This window comes from Cololabis saira, chromosome 1, assembly GCF_033807715.1.
Source record: "Cololabis saira isolate AMF1-May2022 chromosome 1, fColSai1.1, whole genome shotgun sequence".
Classification (NCBI taxonomy): Eukaryota; Metazoa; Chordata; class Actinopteri; order Beloniformes; family Belonidae; genus Cololabis; species Cololabis saira.
The window spans coordinates 24,460,043-24,480,089 of NC_084587.1; the positions used below are offsets into that span (position 1 = coordinate 24,460,043).

A 20,047-nucleotide genomic window follows, 5' to 3' on the forward strand; every position below is an offset into this window, starting at 1 on the left:
AGGTAAATTCCTTCCTAACCAAAGGTTTATTTAAGAACCATGCTCTTTCCCTTCCGATTTCCAAGAAAAACCCCTGAATTCCCAGAACAGATGCTTTAATCTTGTCATCTACTGTCAGTGATATGTGTGTCCATGTGGTGTTGTTTTCCTTCACTAAAAAAATAAGTCTACAAATGTTAATACTAAAACTTCTACTCAACTGTAATAGACAGTTTCTCAAGAAACTAGTCCACTAAACATCGACATCTAAGTGCCCTTCTCTTAGACAAGCAGTCCAATTTTACAGTACAATCGGGTTTTTTAATCTTTTTTTCCAAATCAACAATTGTATGTAGCGTCTATTACAACAGAAGTTGTCTCTAGGTGCTTTCCATAGACCCAGAACATGACCCCCGAGCAGTTATTACATAACATTACATAAACAATGGCAGGTAAAAACTCCCCTAGTGGGAGAAAAACCTTAAGCCAAACAGTGGTAAGGAAAACCTCCCTTTTTGATTTAAAAAGACTGACTGACTTTAAAATAACAACAACCACAATAACATTTGAGACATTAAAAAAAAAAAATGTTTAAAAAACATTACAAAACCACAAACGGGAAGTTCATCTCCACTCAGATTTTAATACAATCTAGAACAATCCTGCCAAAAATAACTGCATTAAAAAGGACAGAAAAGATCACAAATGTTTAGAATCATAAATCAATACATCCAGTGTTTGGATTTGCTGAACATGATTCAAGAACTCCCAAAAACAATTTCTTGAAACAACAAAACTCTTCAGAAGCCAGCATCAAAAGCTGCTCATTCATTAGTCATAACAGGTCATAAATTACTTTAGTAATCACACTTAAAAGAGACATATTACTGGTTTCAAAAGTGGACATAATTTCCTGAGCTTCTTAATTAAATAGATAAAACCTGGACGAACTAAAAAGCAGCCAGTTTTAGGGGTTGAAGTGACCTATTACAAAGTGCTCTTCCAATGAGGCATACCACTTTAAATTTGTGTCAAAGGTTTGTGTGAACTAAACACCATGAATGTTAAATGTGTGTGACGTGTGTTTCAGACGTGTGTGGTCTCAAAGTGAACGTTGTGTTACACTTGACCTCAAACACGTATTAGTTTCGAGCACAGAAACAATTTTTTTTCTCCCTCTCCACAATATGTCCCCTTTAAGTTAAAAAACTTCTATCTCTTTTAAAGAAATGTAAGAATGTGTGACCTTATGGACAGTGATGGTCTCCACAGTGCAAGGCTAAGATCACAGGTAACAAACAGGAATAAAAACAAACTGAATGATAGAGCAACACAATCATAATCTACTACTATAACCAAAATAAATAAACATTAATATATATGTGTGTGTTTAAAAAGTACAATCAAGAAACCTGTAAACTCATTTGAAAGATGTAATGAATATATTGAAAAACAGCATAAAGCTATAGGTTAAAGTAATAAGGAACACTGTCATGTAGCTAAACCAGTATATGAAATAGAAAGCTGTCCTGTTGGTAAATACAAATCTCATACAGTAAGATTTTATAAGAAAAAAAAAAAAGGATAACCCAAAATTAACAGAAGAAAACTTCAAAGTGCTTTACTGTCTTTAGATTATCTATAGCTTCTATCATAATTACATTAGTCATTAACATTTTTAACATTATGCTTCGTCTTCATTTTCAGTGTTCTTTTAAGTACACTTGAATGTGAAAAGTGATTTATATTTTTCTGTCTTTTAATTCACCCACTCAGTCCTTCCATCCGTGACACACAACAGTAACAAACACTAAGACCGATCTCGTTTTTTCCAGCTTCAGAGTTTTTCCTTCACAATGACCTCACATTTCACTTCGTGCCATGTGTGCAGAGGCACTCTTATTGCTGTCTGGTAAAAATCATTAATTAATGTACACAAATACCAAAATATCCTTAACCCCTTCAACCCAGTACAGGGTGCGGAAAAGTACTACTTTAAACAACACCTAAAGGTTTAAGGGGTTAAGCAAAGTTAAAGCTATGACTACAAGTTTGAAGGAAACCCTGAAGGCAAAATACTTTTGCATCATTTTCCTTCGCTCAGTCAGTAGTAATCAACTTGGAGCACAGCTCTCAGGTATTAAACTTGACGTGAACATGAAAAGCCTTGACGTGTCACTTCAAATGGTTGATGATGGTTACACAAGAACACCAGGAATTCATGCACTTGAAAGAAACAGGATCTAATAACATTTTACAATAAGTTTAAGGATTAAAGTGAGGTTTTCTTTTAGGAATCCTTAAATACAATAATTTAAATCTAACAAGGCTCTTTCACTTATTGTTTCAAACATCAACAGCTACACTCTAAAAAGTTAATTGTTGTAGGAAAAACACTGCTTGTGCCAAAAATATTTATACTCGTGGTGGAACAAATTTGTTTCCAACTACCTCATGAGCTTAGTATATCAACATATGGAATTGAGAAGATATATCCACGTTAACTGGATGCACACAGTCTTTTTCTTTCACATTAAGAAAAAACTAAACAGAAAATGTAAATTTCATTTTTTAATTGTTAAAAAAAGAAAAGAAAAGAAAGGCTTCTATGTAGATGAGACACTATATCTTCAGAGCTGGTGTTTCATTTCAGGGAATGGAAAAGCACCACTGATGACCAGAAATTCAAGGCAAACTCTGCAAGTGTCTGTGTTCGTGAAACTCAAATTAATAAATTATGATGTGCGTAGTGGTGCTTTGCTGTAATTAGATCCCTGCAGAATAATCCGAGTCACAATTTCATGACAAAAACAAGTAAACATGCACATTAGTAACTCCTGCCCCAAAGCTAACCTTAAATATTGTCATATATCATCAGGGTTTTGACATAAACATGTCTAAAGAAAATGAATAAAGACATACAGAATATTCTCTTGCCAAAGTCAAACTCATAAATCTGGATCAAATAAACCAACAACTGGCAGTAAGCAGAAGAATATCAGGGTTTGAGAGGCAGTGTGATGCAGCTCTGAACACTAACCACCTGCAATATGATGACAATGCTGCATGGGCTCTGAGCCCGCATTGAGGGTAAAGTCTGGAGGACCCTGATCCTGCAGGATGGGTAATCTGATGATAAAAACATCGAGGCTAGGTTTACGTCAGGCTTCATTTCTTACTTAATTTTAGAGGAGAGTCGTGCTTTCCATCTACTCATTTGCACACCACCCTCAGCCACTGATTCTGCGGTGATCAGAAGATTTCTGGACACATCTCCCAATTGCTTTCTTCCTTCGCCTCCCAGTAACCACCCTTGTAGACATGCAAATTCTCTCCAGACGCAGGATCATCTACACTCTCGAACCACAGTGCTTGGTAGTTGTCTGGATGGGTGCCTGAGGGAGAAGAGAGACAGTCTTTTACTGAGAGTGAGCTTTAGAACAAGATGAAGTGACAGTTAAGAAGCCACAAATGTACATTTTCTTCTCATTCAAAGCAGCACAGATGACTTTTGTTTACTCTAACCTTTTTGATTCCATTTGAAGGAATATGTGCTTACTTTTAGGAAGCATCATCTACCTGTAGCTGCTGGGTTTATCTCTGCTACAGGCAAAAACTAAGCACAGAATCCCATCCTGGTGGGACCACTACACATCATTTTACACCACTACATCAGTGAAACTACCTCACAGAGCTACAGTGGACATCTCTTGACCGACTCAGGGAGGTAATTACAGGAGAGAAAACGAAAGCATGACTGATTAAAAGACCAAACAATGGTAAATGGTGGCCATAGTTACAAACGCTACTTAAACAGTACTTCTATGATGTGATCCAAAAAAGATAAACGCTTATCGGTTCTGATATAAATAGATTAAACCACTCAATGCATAGGCCAAGGTTTCCTTCTGTACCAAAGCCTGAAAATTGTTTCTCATTTGTAAGTCTCTTGTGCATAAAAGGTAATGTGATCTCACTTAAAGTAAACTAAATATTTTCAGTTGCACCTTACTCAGAAAAAATGCACACAATTGATTAGTACTCGATGAAGATACTATATCCTTTTTCTAACATGAGATACACCACAATGATGGTTTCATCAGTCTGATTAACCAATAGCTTCATTCAGACCTGCCTGTAAAAGCTCACAAAAACAGAAAACGTTTGCCCAGTCACGTGGCACAATACAGTATATCACACGGGTTTATCATTTAAATACTGACAGTTACATTTTCCCACAATATCATGTCATATTGCCATAGTAATTTATCCAAGTGTGTCGGGCATGCAGAGGTCTGTAAAACACTGCAGTGGTGGACAGAAACAGCTGAAAATACACATTTTTTTTACACCCTTTAGATTACATAACAGCCACTGTTATACTCAAGAAAGTTTAATTACACAATTGTAACACTAATTGGAATCAGCTGAATAAAAACGTGGTTGTTTATTCAGCCTGTGGGCACAGTCGTTTGTTGGATGAGCTAAGCTAATAAACCTGCTACATCATGATAAAACAGAGGTGGATGAGAGCAGTTAAAAATGTTAATATATATATATATATCACAGAAAGCAGATGCTGAAGTTGTAGCTTAAATAAAGTAATATGTGTCTGTATAAGACATGTAACAAACCCTCGGAACTAATGCACAAACAGCTACATACCACAGGATGGGGATGAGCTACTCTAGATATTTAGTTCTAGGTTTATTGTGCAAATTCTATGCTGATATAAAACACATTTCCTACAAATGTATCTTAAGACATAAATGCCCAGGTAGAACAGGACAGATGTTACTTGCTTTTGGCTGGGGATCCATAAAGACCCTCCTTTCCTTCCACTAAGAGAGAGCAAGTTATAAAGAGTGTAAAGAGAAAAATTAATTGATGGATGTTGGCCAGAGGGGTTCTAACTGACTAGTAAATGTGACATAATTCGATTTATGTGTATTATAAGAATACTTGCATGGGAATTGGACAAGTGATGGTCCATAAGGGGCTGGAGAGAAAAAACAATAGAAAAAAAAAAAGAAGGATGGGTGACCTTTCGGGAGTTATGACATGAATGAACAATGTGAATATGACAGATGGAACAAAAACTGAGTGAAAACGTAAGGGGCTACTTGCATGCAACGGGAGTGAGAGGAGGAGAGTCCTCTGTGTCAGCTGAGCAAACCCCAGCACACACAAAAAAAAAAGTAAATCCATAAGTCAACCGACACACCTTTCTTGTTTACATTTCAAAAGTGCTATGTGTTCCTCTTAAAAGGTATAATAATATACAAAAAAGACTAAAGTTATATATAAAACTAGGACATTTTAAAAGGTTTAAATTTAGGGAAATTAAATTAGAGCTCATCTAATAGTTTCAAATCTCCAGAAAAGAATCTAACTTGTGTAGTATATAAAAAAGAAACAAACAACACACAAAATCAGCCCTCAACTCTGGTGCTATGAAGTAATTAGTGTTTGGGACACAAACCTATCTGCACCCCCATGGATATACCATTTGAAATCACGTTGTATTAACAGCTCTGTAACAACGATACATGTATTTAAAAGTAAACGCTCCAATGTGATTTAATACTTGCTTTCATCAGAAACCTCACTCGCTTCGGTTCCAATCTCTTGTGCATCGGCTAAATGGAACAAAGATGAATGAAGGGATGTTAAAATGTACGAGATCTACTCAAGATTATATAGAAGATATTACTTTAATATTGCACACACAAATACCAGTGTGCTTTTTTTTAAATTCTAAAGTCAATATAAAGCATTAATCAAGGGGTTAGAAAAGACTGAGAAAGGTACTTGCATTTCAAAGGTGAGTCATTGATTGAACCCTCAGTGATGGCTGAGGGTTAAAGAAAAAGGATGAGCAGACGTGGAATACCAAGACAAAGTGGATTAAGAAAATAAGAAGAAGAAATATGAATGGACATAGAAACTCTGGACAGAAATACAAGATAAAAAAAAAGCTTCTTTAGTTTGTTTTCTACCTTCCTCTGGTAAGCTTGCAGCTTTAACAGCTTCCCTTTCCCTTTCGCGACGGGTGGTGCGCTGTTTTTCTTCAAGCCTCTGTTTCTCTGCGTTAGCTTCATCCCAGCGGCCATCCTCCATCAGCCGCTGGTCAGGGCGTCGCCGACTGTCTGTGGGCGCCACCCGTTCTTCAGGTTCATTAAGCGTCAATGCAAGGGAGGAGAAGAAGTACATATTCTCTGCCCCTTCTCTGAAAAGTCAGCACCAGAAAACATCAGAACCACAAAGCATCAATGCATATGTACTGCACTTTGGACTTTTCAATATTACTAGTCTTCCACCAAACAAATACTCACGGTAAAGGGTTCTTTCTCCAGATTTCTTTGGCTTTGAGGGTCTGATAGACAGTCCTCTGTTTGCCCTCACTGCTGTTCTCGCCTTTACTGCTCTGCATTATCCTAGAAAATTCCATCTTCTCATCCCACGTTCCTGATAGCACGTAATGAGCCTTTCCATCCTTATCCATTACAACTCCTGTTACCTGAGAGAAACATGCAGCCTTGAGTTAAAAATGAATTTAATTCTAACTGCTATAGCGAGGGATTATTGCAAATCCAATTCTTATTTACTCAAGGGTGTTGTAGACTAAACTGTCACTGCATTTATACAAATGCACTTCTTCACTATGTCACAATCCTGATACTGGTAATTTGTTACATTATTTCATCATCTTCTGTATTCTTTTATTCCTTTTTTTTTTTTTTTTTTTTAAATTGTATTTATTTTATTATTTTTTTATTTTATTTATTAACATACAATGCAAACAACGACAAAAGACGACATCAGTATGTGTGTGTGTGTGTGTGTGTGTAAATAAGATGATGACAGTAGATACATAAATTGAGAATATTAATTTGAGAGTAAACAAATAAATAATTATCATATAGAGTGGTGTAGCATGATATCATATAAATATAGCATAATAATATAGTAATATCCTAATATAACATAATTTTTATAAAATATTATAACATATAACCAAATGATATCACCATACTATAATATATAACAATATAATAATACTATAGTTTAACATCCCATGAGATTTCATAACTTAATATAATAATACACTATGAAACAATATATCATGATAATGCCAGGAATAATTATTAGAGTTAGAGTTGGTCATTTATGTATCGCAATGAGGGGTGAGGTCAGACCGGGGCGTCAGGGTTGTTACATTATTTCAAGTGGTGACATTCAAATAGCCTTTAAAAATACTAGATTTATGTCTAATGAAGATATTAATTCTAGTTGTTGGTGTGGTTCAGTCAATGATCTTTGCCTCTGTTATTTCTGTGAATGGACTGATCTCAAAAGAAGTAGTGACTACTCGCTGGAGTATTTACTGAACTGAGATAAAGATGGGAGACTGGAGTTCCTCGTGTGAAAGTGTGGAGTTTGTTCTCGTTTCATTTTTTCTTTCATTTCAGAATAAGTGTCGTGTAGAGGGCTGGAAAGTTCTTATGTTAATGAGCTGATATTTCTGTTGATCCAAGTATGAAGATATCGTAAAAACATAAATATGGTTATATTTCCCCACTTTTTCAGCCTGCTTAGTCACATGGAGTAAATTACTGCATCAGCATAACTATTTGGTCTAACTTCCCCTGTTGGGGGAAAAGAGTTGGTAGCTGGAAGGTGTCAACCAGCAATGACCACGTCTCAATAAGACTTGACAGGTTATGACGCTGCCTATGCAAAAAAGGTTAAAAAAAACCTAAACAACACGTAAACACACACATATGCCATGTGCAACAACGATCATGACATCAAGTGGCGACCTTGTGAACACACCATTGTTTTCCTCAATCTTTTGTAAGTGAGTAAGGATGAAAACAGTGATGACTCCAATGCAATCAACTTGGGCTGGACTCAAATGAAGCTGCTGTAAAAGCATCAGTTCTGTTTTGTAACTCATACTTAAAAGCGATAGTCGGCATTGAAACGGTTGTAACTTCAGTATGGCTTAGGTTGTGCCAAAAAAGCAAAACGAAACAGTTGGAGAGAAATGATTTACCTTTCTTGGCACATCTCTGGAGAAGTAACTGTAGGGAGCAAACTTAAGATGGCAGCGATCTCCTGTCTTGTGGTTCACCACATCTATTTCTCCAGACTGTCATAGGATACAAAGACAACTACTGTTTAGCTGATGAGCATCAAAGTGCTCCCTACACCTTTACAACTAATAAATGATGTATTTAGTGTAATGATATTGGTGGGATACATATGCATCCGCTTTACAGTTACCTGATCAATCCATAATTTCCCAACAATGATGTTGTGTACTGTTGTGGTAACTTTTTTCCAAGAGTAATGATTGTTGCTCTTATCAAACAAACACTGGATAGAACCTGGTGACAAAAGAGGGAAACTCTGTTATAATTAACAGAAATGTTGCCAGCTCCACCAAAATCCATTTCATATGTTTTACACTTTTAAGTTAAAAATTAGATTCAATGCAACACAGAAACACTTTGAAAAAACAATCTGAAGTCGAACGCACTGGTTAAACATAGGTTTGTAAGGAACAATCACTTATGAACCAGCAAGGAGTGTTTTCCTTGCATGCTGTAATTATTCTTTCAACTTGTGATCGTATGAACACACACATACACACACACTTACCGAGTGGCATGATAGAGAGATATTTTCCTCTAAACTTGCTGGCCAATGCAATCTCTTGTCTGAGGGTCCAGCCCTTAACGGAGAAGGCATGATGCGCTGCAGCAGGTGGGTGGTGACTCACCTGAGAAGAGGTGAATGTTGTGAAAACAAAGTAGAGGAACCAAATCCAAAATATTTTTCTCCCCCATTAGACACAAAAAAAAACCATCTTAATGTGATAGTGTCTGAAACTAAAGTTAAAACTTGCTGAGTTTATAGGAAAATAACTAAATTCTATATTTCAGCATACCTGTTCACAAAGTGAGCGATAACCGCATTCTCGAAGGCGATCGAGCTCAAAGGTTTCTCCCAACAGAGGATTGAAAGGCTTTCCTGTGCGGTGGACGGTAGTGGAGTAGGACGAAACTGTGAAGGCTGCAACATAACACATTTGCTCTAAAGAGCTGTGACACTTGGCAGCTTTATCCAGGAGCTCGTAGTACTCCAAATCTTCAGACAGACGCTGCAGCATCGATATGGGCTCGTTGAAATTCACCTAGAAGATAAAAAGTTACAATTCTGATATTTCTTTATTTTTTTTTCCTTATAGCTTCTCAAGGGTTTAACAGGGGTAAGATTTCTTACAGGCATTGGTATCTTTGAGAGCTCTTTGCCAATGCAGTTCTTCATGATGCTCCACAAGTTGAGGTAATAGTTGGGTTTATCAGGGATCCGAGTTCGTCTTTGTTTAACTGGCTCCAGCTCAAGAGGCTGTGGAGACTCTGGGTTGGATGCCAAAGATAGTTCATCAAACTGATGGAGGAATAAAAAGGAAAGAGGTTTACATGATTGTGGGATGTTAATAGTCCAATACAAACCAGAACACATGCAAATAGATCACATTTACCGACTGATCATCCATTCCAGTCTCTGTGCTGAAGCCGCTGACGTTGCTGCCAGATCTCCTTCAACACAAAGAAGCAAAAACCCCACAGTTGTTAGAAGAAGAAAACACACACAAAGAACGTAACAAAGTAAAAATGGTATGAAAAAAATATGTGTATATATGTAAATAACCTGTGATACTTTGGGTCAGCAGGAACAGTAATGAATTCTGCTGGGTCTTCCATAGCATCAAAGAACTCATTGTCATCATCTTCATCACTAACATCACCTTTTCCTGAAACACCACCTAAAATGATGATGAACAGTGACAGAGTGAGTGACCACAAGGCAGTAGCTCCTGTTTAATGATGATATGAGACATGGTAGAGCATCAGGGTCCAAAAGCAGAGGCTCATACTAGAATTAAAATCTTACCTTTGTTACTTAAGGTAAGATTGCTGAATGATGGAGGGAGAACTGTGGCTCCTCTGAAAGCTCTTTCTAAGTGGTTGTGTTGTTTGGCTAGCTGTTCCAGGGTCTCCTCCAGACGTATTCTCTGGTCTCTTTCAGTCTGTAAGGCTTTCTGCCAGCGCTTACTGTGACTCTGGGCCAGGGAGAGGAAGTCCCTACATGCCTTGGAGAACACGAGAGCAATGTGTCAGCAACAAACTCAGCAGCAGCAGCAGCGTTGTTCACTCCGCAGCGAGCAGCACTCACATTGATCATGGCATTTGAGGTGATTCTGAAAAGTGTGGACCTCTCTGTGACCTGTCTGATCTTGTCCCCCATGTCTCCGGCTCCGACACGCAGTCCTTCTAGTTCTGATAAAGACCTGAATTTGTAAAATTCAAAATTAATCTGAATGAACAAAGAACCAAATCCATGAATGAATTTCACTTGGGTAATATTATTAACTCATACCTTTGAAGGGCAGACCCATGTTTGACAATGAGATCGTTGCAGGTGGAAAGGTCTTCCGCCTTACTGTTTAAGGTGCGTAAAGTGGACTGGATTTCTGAATTACGACAGCCTCCACCCTGTCCTGGTGTAGTCGGAACCGCAGGAAAATCATCACCAGAGTCATCTGAAGAAGAGATGTGAGGATAACAACTGATCAGAAACACTAAAATATACATACATCTATCCCATGCTTTTTTATTTGTAATACCACCTTCTTTGTGAATTTGTCAAATATGGCCTCTGGTTTGTCCAAAACCAATTTTTTCCTTCTCACCTGATTCAGCCTGCATGTTGACAGCCTTGGCTTTGGCAAGCTCCAGAGCAGTGATCCATCGCTGACGCTCCACCTCTGAGCTTGCCTTCAGGTGATATGTCTGTGCCCCACCGTTGGAAATGACAAAATTGCACGAGTCCTCCACAGCAATGTTTGCTGTGGCCAAGTTGATGGTGCCTCTGCAAGTGTGACCCATCTCTGCCTGAGTCCTGGAAAAAGATGGGTAAAAGACAGATGACTGGAAAGGTCCCAGACCGATGTTTTATAAGCTATACTGTCAGACAGATTCTTACGAGATATATTGCACGCATTATTATTGTTATAATTTAAAACAGCAAAGACTGATCTTTATAACACATGCTTTTTTTCCAACAACCAGACTCCGGCCCAGTTGCTCCCCCCGGGCCATCAGACTGCTTAATGCCAAGTAACACGCTCGTCCCATGGACAATGTTCTTGTTTTTGCTCCAAAGCCCTGCAATAACCCGACACTTGGTATGTAAATATAAACATATGCAAACTTTCATGTAAATACTTAACTTTTAGTGTAGATTATATATAATTTATATTTATACTGTGTGTGTGTGTGCGTGCACACACAAGTACTGATATATTTCGCAATTTTAATTAGTTTTACTCGGGAAGCCAAGCAACGGCATTTCGTTTTTAAAACCCAGTGCTTTTGTACAATCGAAGTCCAAGTCTTCGTCCATAATGAAATCTACTGAACCCCAAAAACTTTTTCATCTAGCCATACTTTCTTTTTTAAATAATTGCGTGATTAAGTTTACATTTTTCTGTATTTGTTTATTTGTGTTGGCCTCATAATTGCATGATAACTGCTCAATTATTTTAAGTGACTAACACAACAGCCTTAAGAAAACCTCATGTCGTTTCTCTTCAATTCAGTACTATATCACCTTTCAGTTGAGCAACTATGTGCATCCTTGATGTGACTTAGGCCTCAGTGTTGCAACTACATAGTTGTTACATCAGCTTCAATAAAATACAAAGTGAACCACTCAGTTGTGCTCTGATTACTGATTTAAGTCAGTGCATTTTTTTTTTATCTGTTAAGTACTACTTTACATATAATTCCAACTTCAGTGGGCTACTTATAACTCACCTGTAGTAAGACAGCAATCCATTGCTGAGGACAAACCAGCGCCTCTGGTAACCTTTTATGTAGTTAGTCCATTTGAAAAGCCAACCCTTGTACGCGTCTCCGCCTGTGGGAGTCGGGGGCTTGGGCTCAGACATCGCAACAGCCTGTGGTTTCACTGGGTGAAGTTACAAACTGTGGAATGACAGAACATGATCGAGCTTTTATCATTCATGTGGGACACACCTTCATTCAATTATTTGATACAAAATGTATATATACCAGCCATTTGCAAAAGGAGAATAACTGGGGTTGCTAATATATGAGGGCATTGAAAAATGTGAGATATATAATTTCAAGGACTGATTACTCAGTCAGCTTTGATAAACAATAAAAAACAATGTGCTGAATTCACTACGCCTGTGTAAAATTGGAGAATACTATACTACAGTATATTGTGGGTTAAATCATAATTAAGTTAACATTAAGTTAAGTTTTTTTACACACCCTACTCTTAACCTCTGCTCTCCGTGCTGTACAGTCTCTTGCCAAGAACCACTTAATTTATCACTCCTTGCAATTTATAGTATGTTTTTTGTTTTGTTTTCATCTTTGTTTTTTGTCTTTGCTTTTTGTCTAGATACCTCTGTTACTTTTCCAATATATCCATTCTTTTTCAATGTTTGAACCTAAATTATTAGTTTTGTTTTGTATAAAACCTCCTGAGTCGAGGTTCATAAAAGGGTAGGCATAATAAGCCTTGGCTTCAGCCTATACATTTTCGGTGCCATTTAATATATTGGAACTTTTTTTATGTTGTATTATGTTGTATCCAAGTGGACCGAAATAAAAAACTCAAAATCAAGTTAATAAACATTTATAATCAGCTCATGACAAATTTAAACATAAACACTGCTGTTATAGCACATTATTAAAGCACCCCAACAAATCCTATCTCAGGGCAGGACAATTGGGGCAATTGGGTATGGCAGCCGCCACATCTTGGCTTCAAGGGAAAATGTAAATGTTTTTGTATTGATTATTCTATTATTTAATACATATAAAATAACTACAAATGCAAATCAGAACAACATGATCGATTTCACAAGTTATTACACTGCAAAAACTCAAAATCTTAACAAGAATATTTGTCTGATTTCTAGTTAAAATGTCTAATTTTTAGTCAAAAAAATCTCATTACATTTAAGACAAGACTCAAAAACTCAAAAAACAACAATTTTCACCTGTTTAAAGTAGATTTTCAACTTAAAATAAGTTTTCTTGTAATGAGAAGATAAATCTTGTCCCACTGGCAGATTTTTCTACTTATTTCAATTGAAAATTTACTTGAAACAGGTGAAAATGGTCAAATAAGTTCTTTTTCTGGCGATGACTCTTGTTTTAAGTGCAATGAGACTAAAAATGACTAAAAATAAGACATTTTAACTAGAAATAAGACAAATATTCCTGGTAAGATTTTGAGTTTTAGCAGTGTGAGCGAGACTGCATTTGAAAAAGTTCCAGTTTTCTTGACCACACAGATAAACTACATAGCAGACTTCTGTGATGAGTATTTGCTGGGCGTGTTGATTGATACTTAAGTTTTGTGACTCGTAACCTTGCCATACCTTAGCTTCGACTGAATTGACGCCACTGTCTCAGGGACAGTTTTATGCCAATTAGGAATGTAAACACAGGACTCAAAATAACCTGTAAGTCTCGTTGACTTTCACACAGTGTTCCCTTTTAGAAAATGCCAATACATTAGGAAAACCCTCGTTACTTGCAAAGATGTCATGCAACTATCCAGTAAAGCGTCTTGGGGATACTAGTGGGGGTGAGTTAAGGGTGAGGAAGGTGCAGCTCCGCAGCAGAAAGCTCCTTACTCCGTCTAAGCTCCCGCTAGCCCACACGGTCAACCAGCTGACGTGTCGTCGTCTTTTAGCTGTTTACTCGTTCAGCTGTTTGTCCAGTGTGTTGATTGAAGATGATACACAACTTTGCTGGGTTACCGCGCATCATTTACCTTTCGGTGATCATATCCTGTTGGACCAAGCGATGTAAAACCGTGGAAAACAGCTAATATTTTGCTAACTGCTCAGCTACAGATGGCGCATCGGAATGTGGTCCGGCCAACCCCATGACCCTCAACTTTAGTTCCGCTCTGGTCCGCCGGTATATTCATTGAAATGTTCTCCAGATAAAAAATATGTGGTATTACTAATACCGTATTAGTCATGGTACAACGTATACATGTAGATATTTTTTAAATAAAAAACATAAAAATGTTGATTTGTTGTTTTAAGTTTTTTTTGTTTAAAAAAATAATGGATATTTTACATTTTTTATAATTTGGTGATTAAACTACACTCAAAAAAATAACTATTGCTTTCACAAATTACAAGTGTATTCTTTAGTAAAGTTAACTTTCGAAATTTCTGTTAATTTCTGCTAATTGAAAAACAAAAGACTTTACTCATTACCCAAGAGCTCCCCTTAGTCAAACTCTTCTGCTTTTCATTTTCTACATAAATAACTTAAACTTCTTATCCCTATATATTTAGGATAGTTAAGTCTTCTCTGGCAAAATTTGCTACTGATTTGGGATAAGTTACTTGAGTATTTACAAGATAAAACATATACACTATTTTATATGGCTTAAAATTACACTATATCCAAATAATTCTTTAATTTCAAGTTAGAAATACTTAATTGATATTTGACAATACCAAAAACTGTGTGATTTTGAGGTGTAATCCAATTTTGAATACTATAATCTCAAACCAGTTACTACCCACAACATGCAAACATCATCCTTCAATTGTAAAAAACCAAACAAAAAAGTAATCTGCAGGCAGTTTGTATTTAGTAAGATAAGATACATAATTTTCTTCAAAAGATTTGACTTTTCAGTTTTGAAACACTACAATAAAACTGTTTAATAGTTACTCACAAAATCAATACAGAATTGAACCATGGCTATGATTACTCAGTGATGTTTAAATAATAATAAAAAGAACACTGTACCTACTCAGACCAAACATTTGTTTGACTAAAAACCATTAAAGAGTAGCATGTCACATAGGATTCTGCAACACCGTGGATCTGTCTCAAATGTAAGCATTTTATTGCATCTCAATATTTAAAGGTTACATTTTTCTCTAAATTGGAATGCAGTCATCACCAAAAGGTCAGAATCATACCTATGAATGTATTTTTAAAGCCAATAAGGACATGTAATTGCATGGTTTAGATTTAAAAATCAGGCAAAACTAGATTTAACCTTCAGAATGTAATTTTTTCCAACCAAAGCACTTTAAACATCTTAATGCCTGCACACATTTTATTGAACAATTATTTAACACAACAAAGAAGCGCGTCTCATTCTAGGACATGAAATCGCAGTAATTATCTTAAAGAGACGTTTGCGTACATCTAAATCTATGTATGTGGTATATTTCTATAGTACACAAACTGTCTTCCCTCAGTACTTATTTGGTAATGGTGTTTGCATTCATACTTTTCCCGCTCCCACTAAGCACAATGTATGGTGTTTTCTGAGATTTCTGTTTCTCTTGAAGCAAAGCCACCGTCCCAAGAGGAGTATCACTGCTGCTCATCTTCTTCAGCAGTGCCTCTTCATCCAGCTTTTTCATCCTCCTTTCAGTCTTCATCTTTCCAGATCCTTTCCCATGGAATCGGTGCGAGAGCTGTCGGAAAGCTTCTTTTGGAGTCAGTTTCCGGCCAGACTCATCTACATACTCAATCTTGACATCAGGCTTGTAGGCATCCTTGTCCTTGAACTCCTGTGTGAAGCCTCTGTATTCTTCTCTACGACTGTACTTGTCATCAAAGCCCATCTTGTCTTCAATGCAGTAGTTGTCATTGGGCAGGGCACCCTTTGTTGCTTTGACACGAGCCACCTTCTGCATTTGAGTGTCCAACAGGCCTTTATTTTTGCACAGCAGTAATGCAGCTGCAAGGCCAGAGTTGACAATTGGCTCCTCATCTAAAATGGTGGCAGAAGCTGTGGAGAAATCAGGCTGTTTTTGCTCCTCATCCAAGTTAACGGTGCTCCATCCAACATTCTCATCCAAGTCAGAGTCTTCTTCTCCAGCATCCTCTTTTTCTTCTTCCTGTTCAAAGTCCATAATATCCTCCTGATCTTCTCTGTTACCTGACAGTCCATAAGTTGGAATATCACCCAGTGTTCTGCAAAACTCTGATGTGGCATTGAAAACAATGTTGTTCCTCTTGTCTGGATCATCCTCATTATCACCTTCAACCAGCACTTTGATCTTTTCTGCCACTTTCTCTCCAGAATCTTTGAGAAACTGCTTTTGCTTCAGCTTCCTCTGCTTTGACAGTTGTTTCTGCAATTCCTGCTCCGCCTCATCCTCCTCAATTACAGTTGGCTCTGGAGGTGTAAAGTCCTCATCATCGCTTATTTCCATTTCTGCCATTCTGACATCATCAGACATTTGCGGGATTTCATGAGGCCAGCTGGTCTCCTCCTGCTTTACTTCCTCTTCATCAACTTCTTCATCCTTGTCTTTGCGTCCTCTGCCACGCGACCTTGAGCCAAAATCAGTGGTACGAGTGTCATCGAGAAGTTCACTTGTGATTGTCTTCTCCTTCTTCCTGATCTTCCTCACTCTGCGTTTTGTCTTTTTAAAACCCACCATTTCCTGAGATGTGTAATACTCTGAGGCAATGGAGAGAGCAGGCATCTCCAAGGACTGGGCCTGGTTTCTCAGCGATTGTTTTATGAACGCGAGCTCCCTTTCCCTCTCCCCATCAGCAAAGCCCCCCGTGCTCAACCTGAAGCTCTTTTTCTTCTCGCCATCAATTTCCTCATCATACTTTGACAGTACAGTGCGGGGCTTAATCACAACCATGTCGTCCACAGTCTCCTCTTCTTCATACGGTTTGTAGTCAGGCTTTTTCTTTTTCAGCTCCACATTCTTTTCGGCTTTTTCTTTGTCCACCAGTCCCACATTTACAAGCACATCTTCCTTCTCTTCAAGCACACCCTTGTCTTCTAGGGTCAGGATGACAGTCTGTCCCTCATTGAATGACTCCAGCTTATGCTGCACTTTGAGGCCCTTCAGGTCACCAGATGTATACGCTTCCTGTTTACTTTGAGCAAACTCTTCCTCCACAAGGCTGCTGACACCAAACTCTTGATCCATTTCTTCCAGAAGTTTGGCTCTTTTCTCTGCCAATTCTTTTTCTTTCGCCAGCTTTCTGCTTCTGTCGACCCAAGCGGCCGTGTCATCCAACCAGTCATCCCCAGCGAGACTCTTCACTTTCCCCAGTTTCTGGTTGAGGAGGCGCTTTTCTTTCATAGCAGCCAGTTTCTCTCTCATTTCCTTCTGCTGCGAGATGAGAACAGGATTGATGGTCTCTGCCACCTTTGGGTCCTCTTTGGTGCCGAGTTCTTTCTTGTTCTCATTCATCTCCAGGGGCTTCAGACCCAGCTTGGCCCTGAGTTTGTTCGTCTCTTCAATACTGAGAGAAGCGTCTCCACTTGCACTCTGGGGCTGCACATCTGCACTGCTTTCCTCATATCCGAGATCCACTTTCTCCTTCTTTACACGTGGCTCCCCGCCGCTTCTCTCCCCTTTGCTGCGGCCCTCCCGTCTGCTTTTCTCCTTGGACCTGGAGCGTTTACGTTTGTCTTTATCCCGAGTGCCATCCCGGTCTGAGGCGTCTCTGTCTCGCTCCTTGTGCCGGTGTTTCTTGTGTTCTCGACGCCGCTCCTCCGCGTCCTTGTCACTTCTCTTTTCCTTGTGTTTCTTGGACGAGCCCATTATCTCCCCGTTAGCTTCAAACGGTGCTCACTCTGGGAAAAAAAAAAAAAAAAAAAAAATCAAGACATTTTTAAAAAAAAAAGTACTTGCTTGCAACAGTAACTGTCTGTCTGAATTAATGTGGGGGAAATTAATGAATGAATGAAGTTTATTCAGTCATTGCAACACAAAACAACACCAAAAAAAACATTGTACACAGCATTAACTTTATAAGCTTCAAAAATAGCTTTACAAACCACTTTCTTAAATACAACAAAAGAATGACATGTTTCTAAATTTATGTTGGCATCATTCCAGGATTTAACTCCAACGATGGAGACACATCTCCTTTTCATACCTTTTTTAGCTATTTGTACTGTGAAATTACAGACACCTCTAAGATTGTAACGAGTCTCCTGAATTGAAAAGGACCTCTGTATTGGGTCAGGGAGCATTTTTGCTTTTGCTTTAAACATAATTTGCATGATTTTAAAATAAAACGAATCATAACATTTAATAACATGAGAATTTAGAAAAAGTGGATCTGTGTGAGCGTAGTAATCAGCCTTATTGATGATACGTATGGCTCGTTTTTGAAGTATTATTATTGAATTTAAGGTGGTTTTAAAGGTTTTAAAGGTTTGAAAGGGTTTAAAGAAATGCGGTTAGCTCCGCCACGCTACTTAGCTGTGAAAGCTAAGAGCTACACGACAGCTGCACTCACTCATTTGCACTCAATCCCGTTCTGGAAATCCGGTTTCAATCCAAAACAAAACGCCGCGTAGATTTATGTTTTTGACCAGAGCGGCTCTGCCGTCGACCCCAACACGGTTTTGTAAGTTTGATACTTCAACAAACGAACACAGGACGACAATGTTGTCGTTTCCTGAACACACACTTCCGGTGCTCGGCTGCAGCTGCGCCTGCAGCGCCACCTATAGACATTTATACGTAGACGCCCCATCGAGCTGCTGCGATACGTCAACGCCGCCGCCATATTGGATGTGGCAAGACTGCGCTGTAAACTAATACAAGTGAATTGACTTATTTTCATAAAGCCTCTTTCTACAAAGAAATGTACGTTTTACGTCTTATTTATTCATTCACACACGCACTAATATACTTGGGAAACAGTTAGGCACCAAATATAATATATTTAATTTTCTCAGATGGCAAAAATAAGAACTTAAACGTTACTCCCACATAGGAGTAATTTATGTTATATCAGCTATAGAGAACAAGGTAGTGCCGAAAAATAGAGAAATATATTTTCTCATCAACAAAGCATATTTTATTTTAATTTTACATAAACATATTTAAAATGTTTCAACTAACAAAATAACATACTTGAACAATTTTTCAGATTTTTTCAGTTATTTTATTGTCTGAAAAATGTTTCAAATGTAATTTTATTGTCTGAAAAATGGTTCCAATATATTATTTTGTTATTTGAAAAATTTAAAATTTGTTTTGTTGATGAGAAAATAAGTTTCTCTATTTTTCTTATTTTTGTGAGGGGGGATATATATTATTTTTCGGCACTACCTTGTTCTCTATAGCTGATGTTATTATTATTATTTTTGCCATCTGAGAAAATTAAATATATTATATTTGGTGACTAACTGTTTCCCAAGTATATTAGTTTATGTTTATTTTTATGTTTATTAAGGATCCCCATTAGCCGACGCACAAACGCCAGGCTAGTCTTCCTGGGGTCCTATTTAAAAAGTACAATATAAATAACAATACACAATAACATACAATTCCAGTTACAAAACATACACAGATCCAATTGCAATTAAAAAGAGAAGAAAAGAAGAAAAAGAAAAGAATAAATCACAGTTCCCAAAGTGATAACATAACACTATTAACTCTCCAATCTAAAAAATGACTTAACATATTTTTTGAATGATTTCTTGTTTGGAATGCTCCTAATATTTAAAGGAAGAGTGTTCCATGATGAAATTGCTCTATATAGACCCCTTTCCAGCCTACGTCATCACAGGATGCGCGCGCATTGTTGCGGCAGAAGAGCGGTAGAAGTTGTATGAGTTTGAATGGAGCGAGGGAAGATTTGTTTCTTAAGTTGCGTTTTTGGAGTTGCAGTAACGTTATAGAAGAACAACATGTCCACCAGCTGTTGTGTGTACGGGTGTACAAATCGAAATCCTGAGGAACATACATTTTTTGCAAATGATGATATTGTTATTGTGTGTGCTAGTCTCACAAACCTTAGTAAAAGTGTTGTTCCGAAAAAATCCTAGAAATAAGGGTTCTGAATAATAACATCAAGTCTTGACATTTTTTTATTTTCTCATCAGTGATTTGGAGCTGTGACTATGAATTGAATATCAGCCATTAATGATTTACTTGACTATTAAAATTTTGCTAATAAACTACCGGAGTCAT

The 20,047-nt window shown here is 37.6% G+C and overlaps 2 protein-coding genes across 8 annotated transcripts; both read right to left on the reverse strand.

Moving 5' to 3' along the window:
- Nucleotides 1-602: 602 nt before the first annotated feature.
- Nucleotides 603-13,978, reverse strand: LOC133441488 (oxysterol-binding protein 1-like). 7 transcript variants are annotated; one of them, XM_061718838.1, is made up of 21 exons: nucleotides 13,873-13,978; nucleotides 11,871-12,041; nucleotides 10,745-10,953; nucleotides 10,432-10,594; nucleotides 10,228-10,342; nucleotides 9,946-10,144; nucleotides 9,703-9,817; nucleotides 9,533-9,590; nucleotides 9,271-9,438; nucleotides 8,936-9,181; nucleotides 8,647-8,767; nucleotides 8,269-8,372; nucleotides 8,039-8,134; nucleotides 6,315-6,499; nucleotides 5,979-6,208; nucleotides 5,795-5,833; nucleotides 5,571-5,618; nucleotides 5,107-5,145; nucleotides 4,946-4,978; nucleotides 4,782-4,820; nucleotides 603-3,374 (listed from the first exon to the last, which is right to left on the reverse strand). In XM_061718838.1, exons 2-21 carry the CDS (start codon nucleotides 12,002-12,004, stop codon nucleotides 3,232-3,234), a joined length of 2,484 nt encoding a protein of 827 aa, XP_061574822.1. In that variant the 5' UTR covers nucleotides 12,005-12,041; nucleotides 13,873-13,978; the 3' UTR covers nucleotides 603-3,231. The 7 variants fall into 7 exon arrangements, with proteins under 7 accessions (XP_061574822.1, XP_061574814.1, XP_061574841.1 ...); XM_061718830.1 differs by having other exon boundaries at nucleotides 13,733-13,970; XM_061718857.1 differs by lacking the exon at nucleotides 5,107-5,145 and having other exon boundaries at nucleotides 13,733-13,970.
- Nucleotides 13,979-14,707: 729 nt separating this feature from the next.
- Nucleotides 14,708-18,542, reverse strand: sart1 (spliceosome associated factor 1, recruiter of U4/U6.U5 tri-snRNP). The gene is made up of 2 exons (XM_061718895.1): nucleotides 18,363-18,542; nucleotides 14,708-17,691 (listed from the first exon to the last, which is right to left on the reverse strand). Exon 2 carries the CDS (start codon nucleotides 17,657-17,659, stop codon nucleotides 15,338-15,340), a length of 2,322 nt encoding a protein of 773 aa, XP_061574879.1. The 5' UTR covers nucleotides 17,660-17,691; nucleotides 18,363-18,542; the 3' UTR covers nucleotides 14,708-15,337.
- Between the last annotated feature and the right edge of the window lie 1,505 nt (nucleotides 18,543-20,047).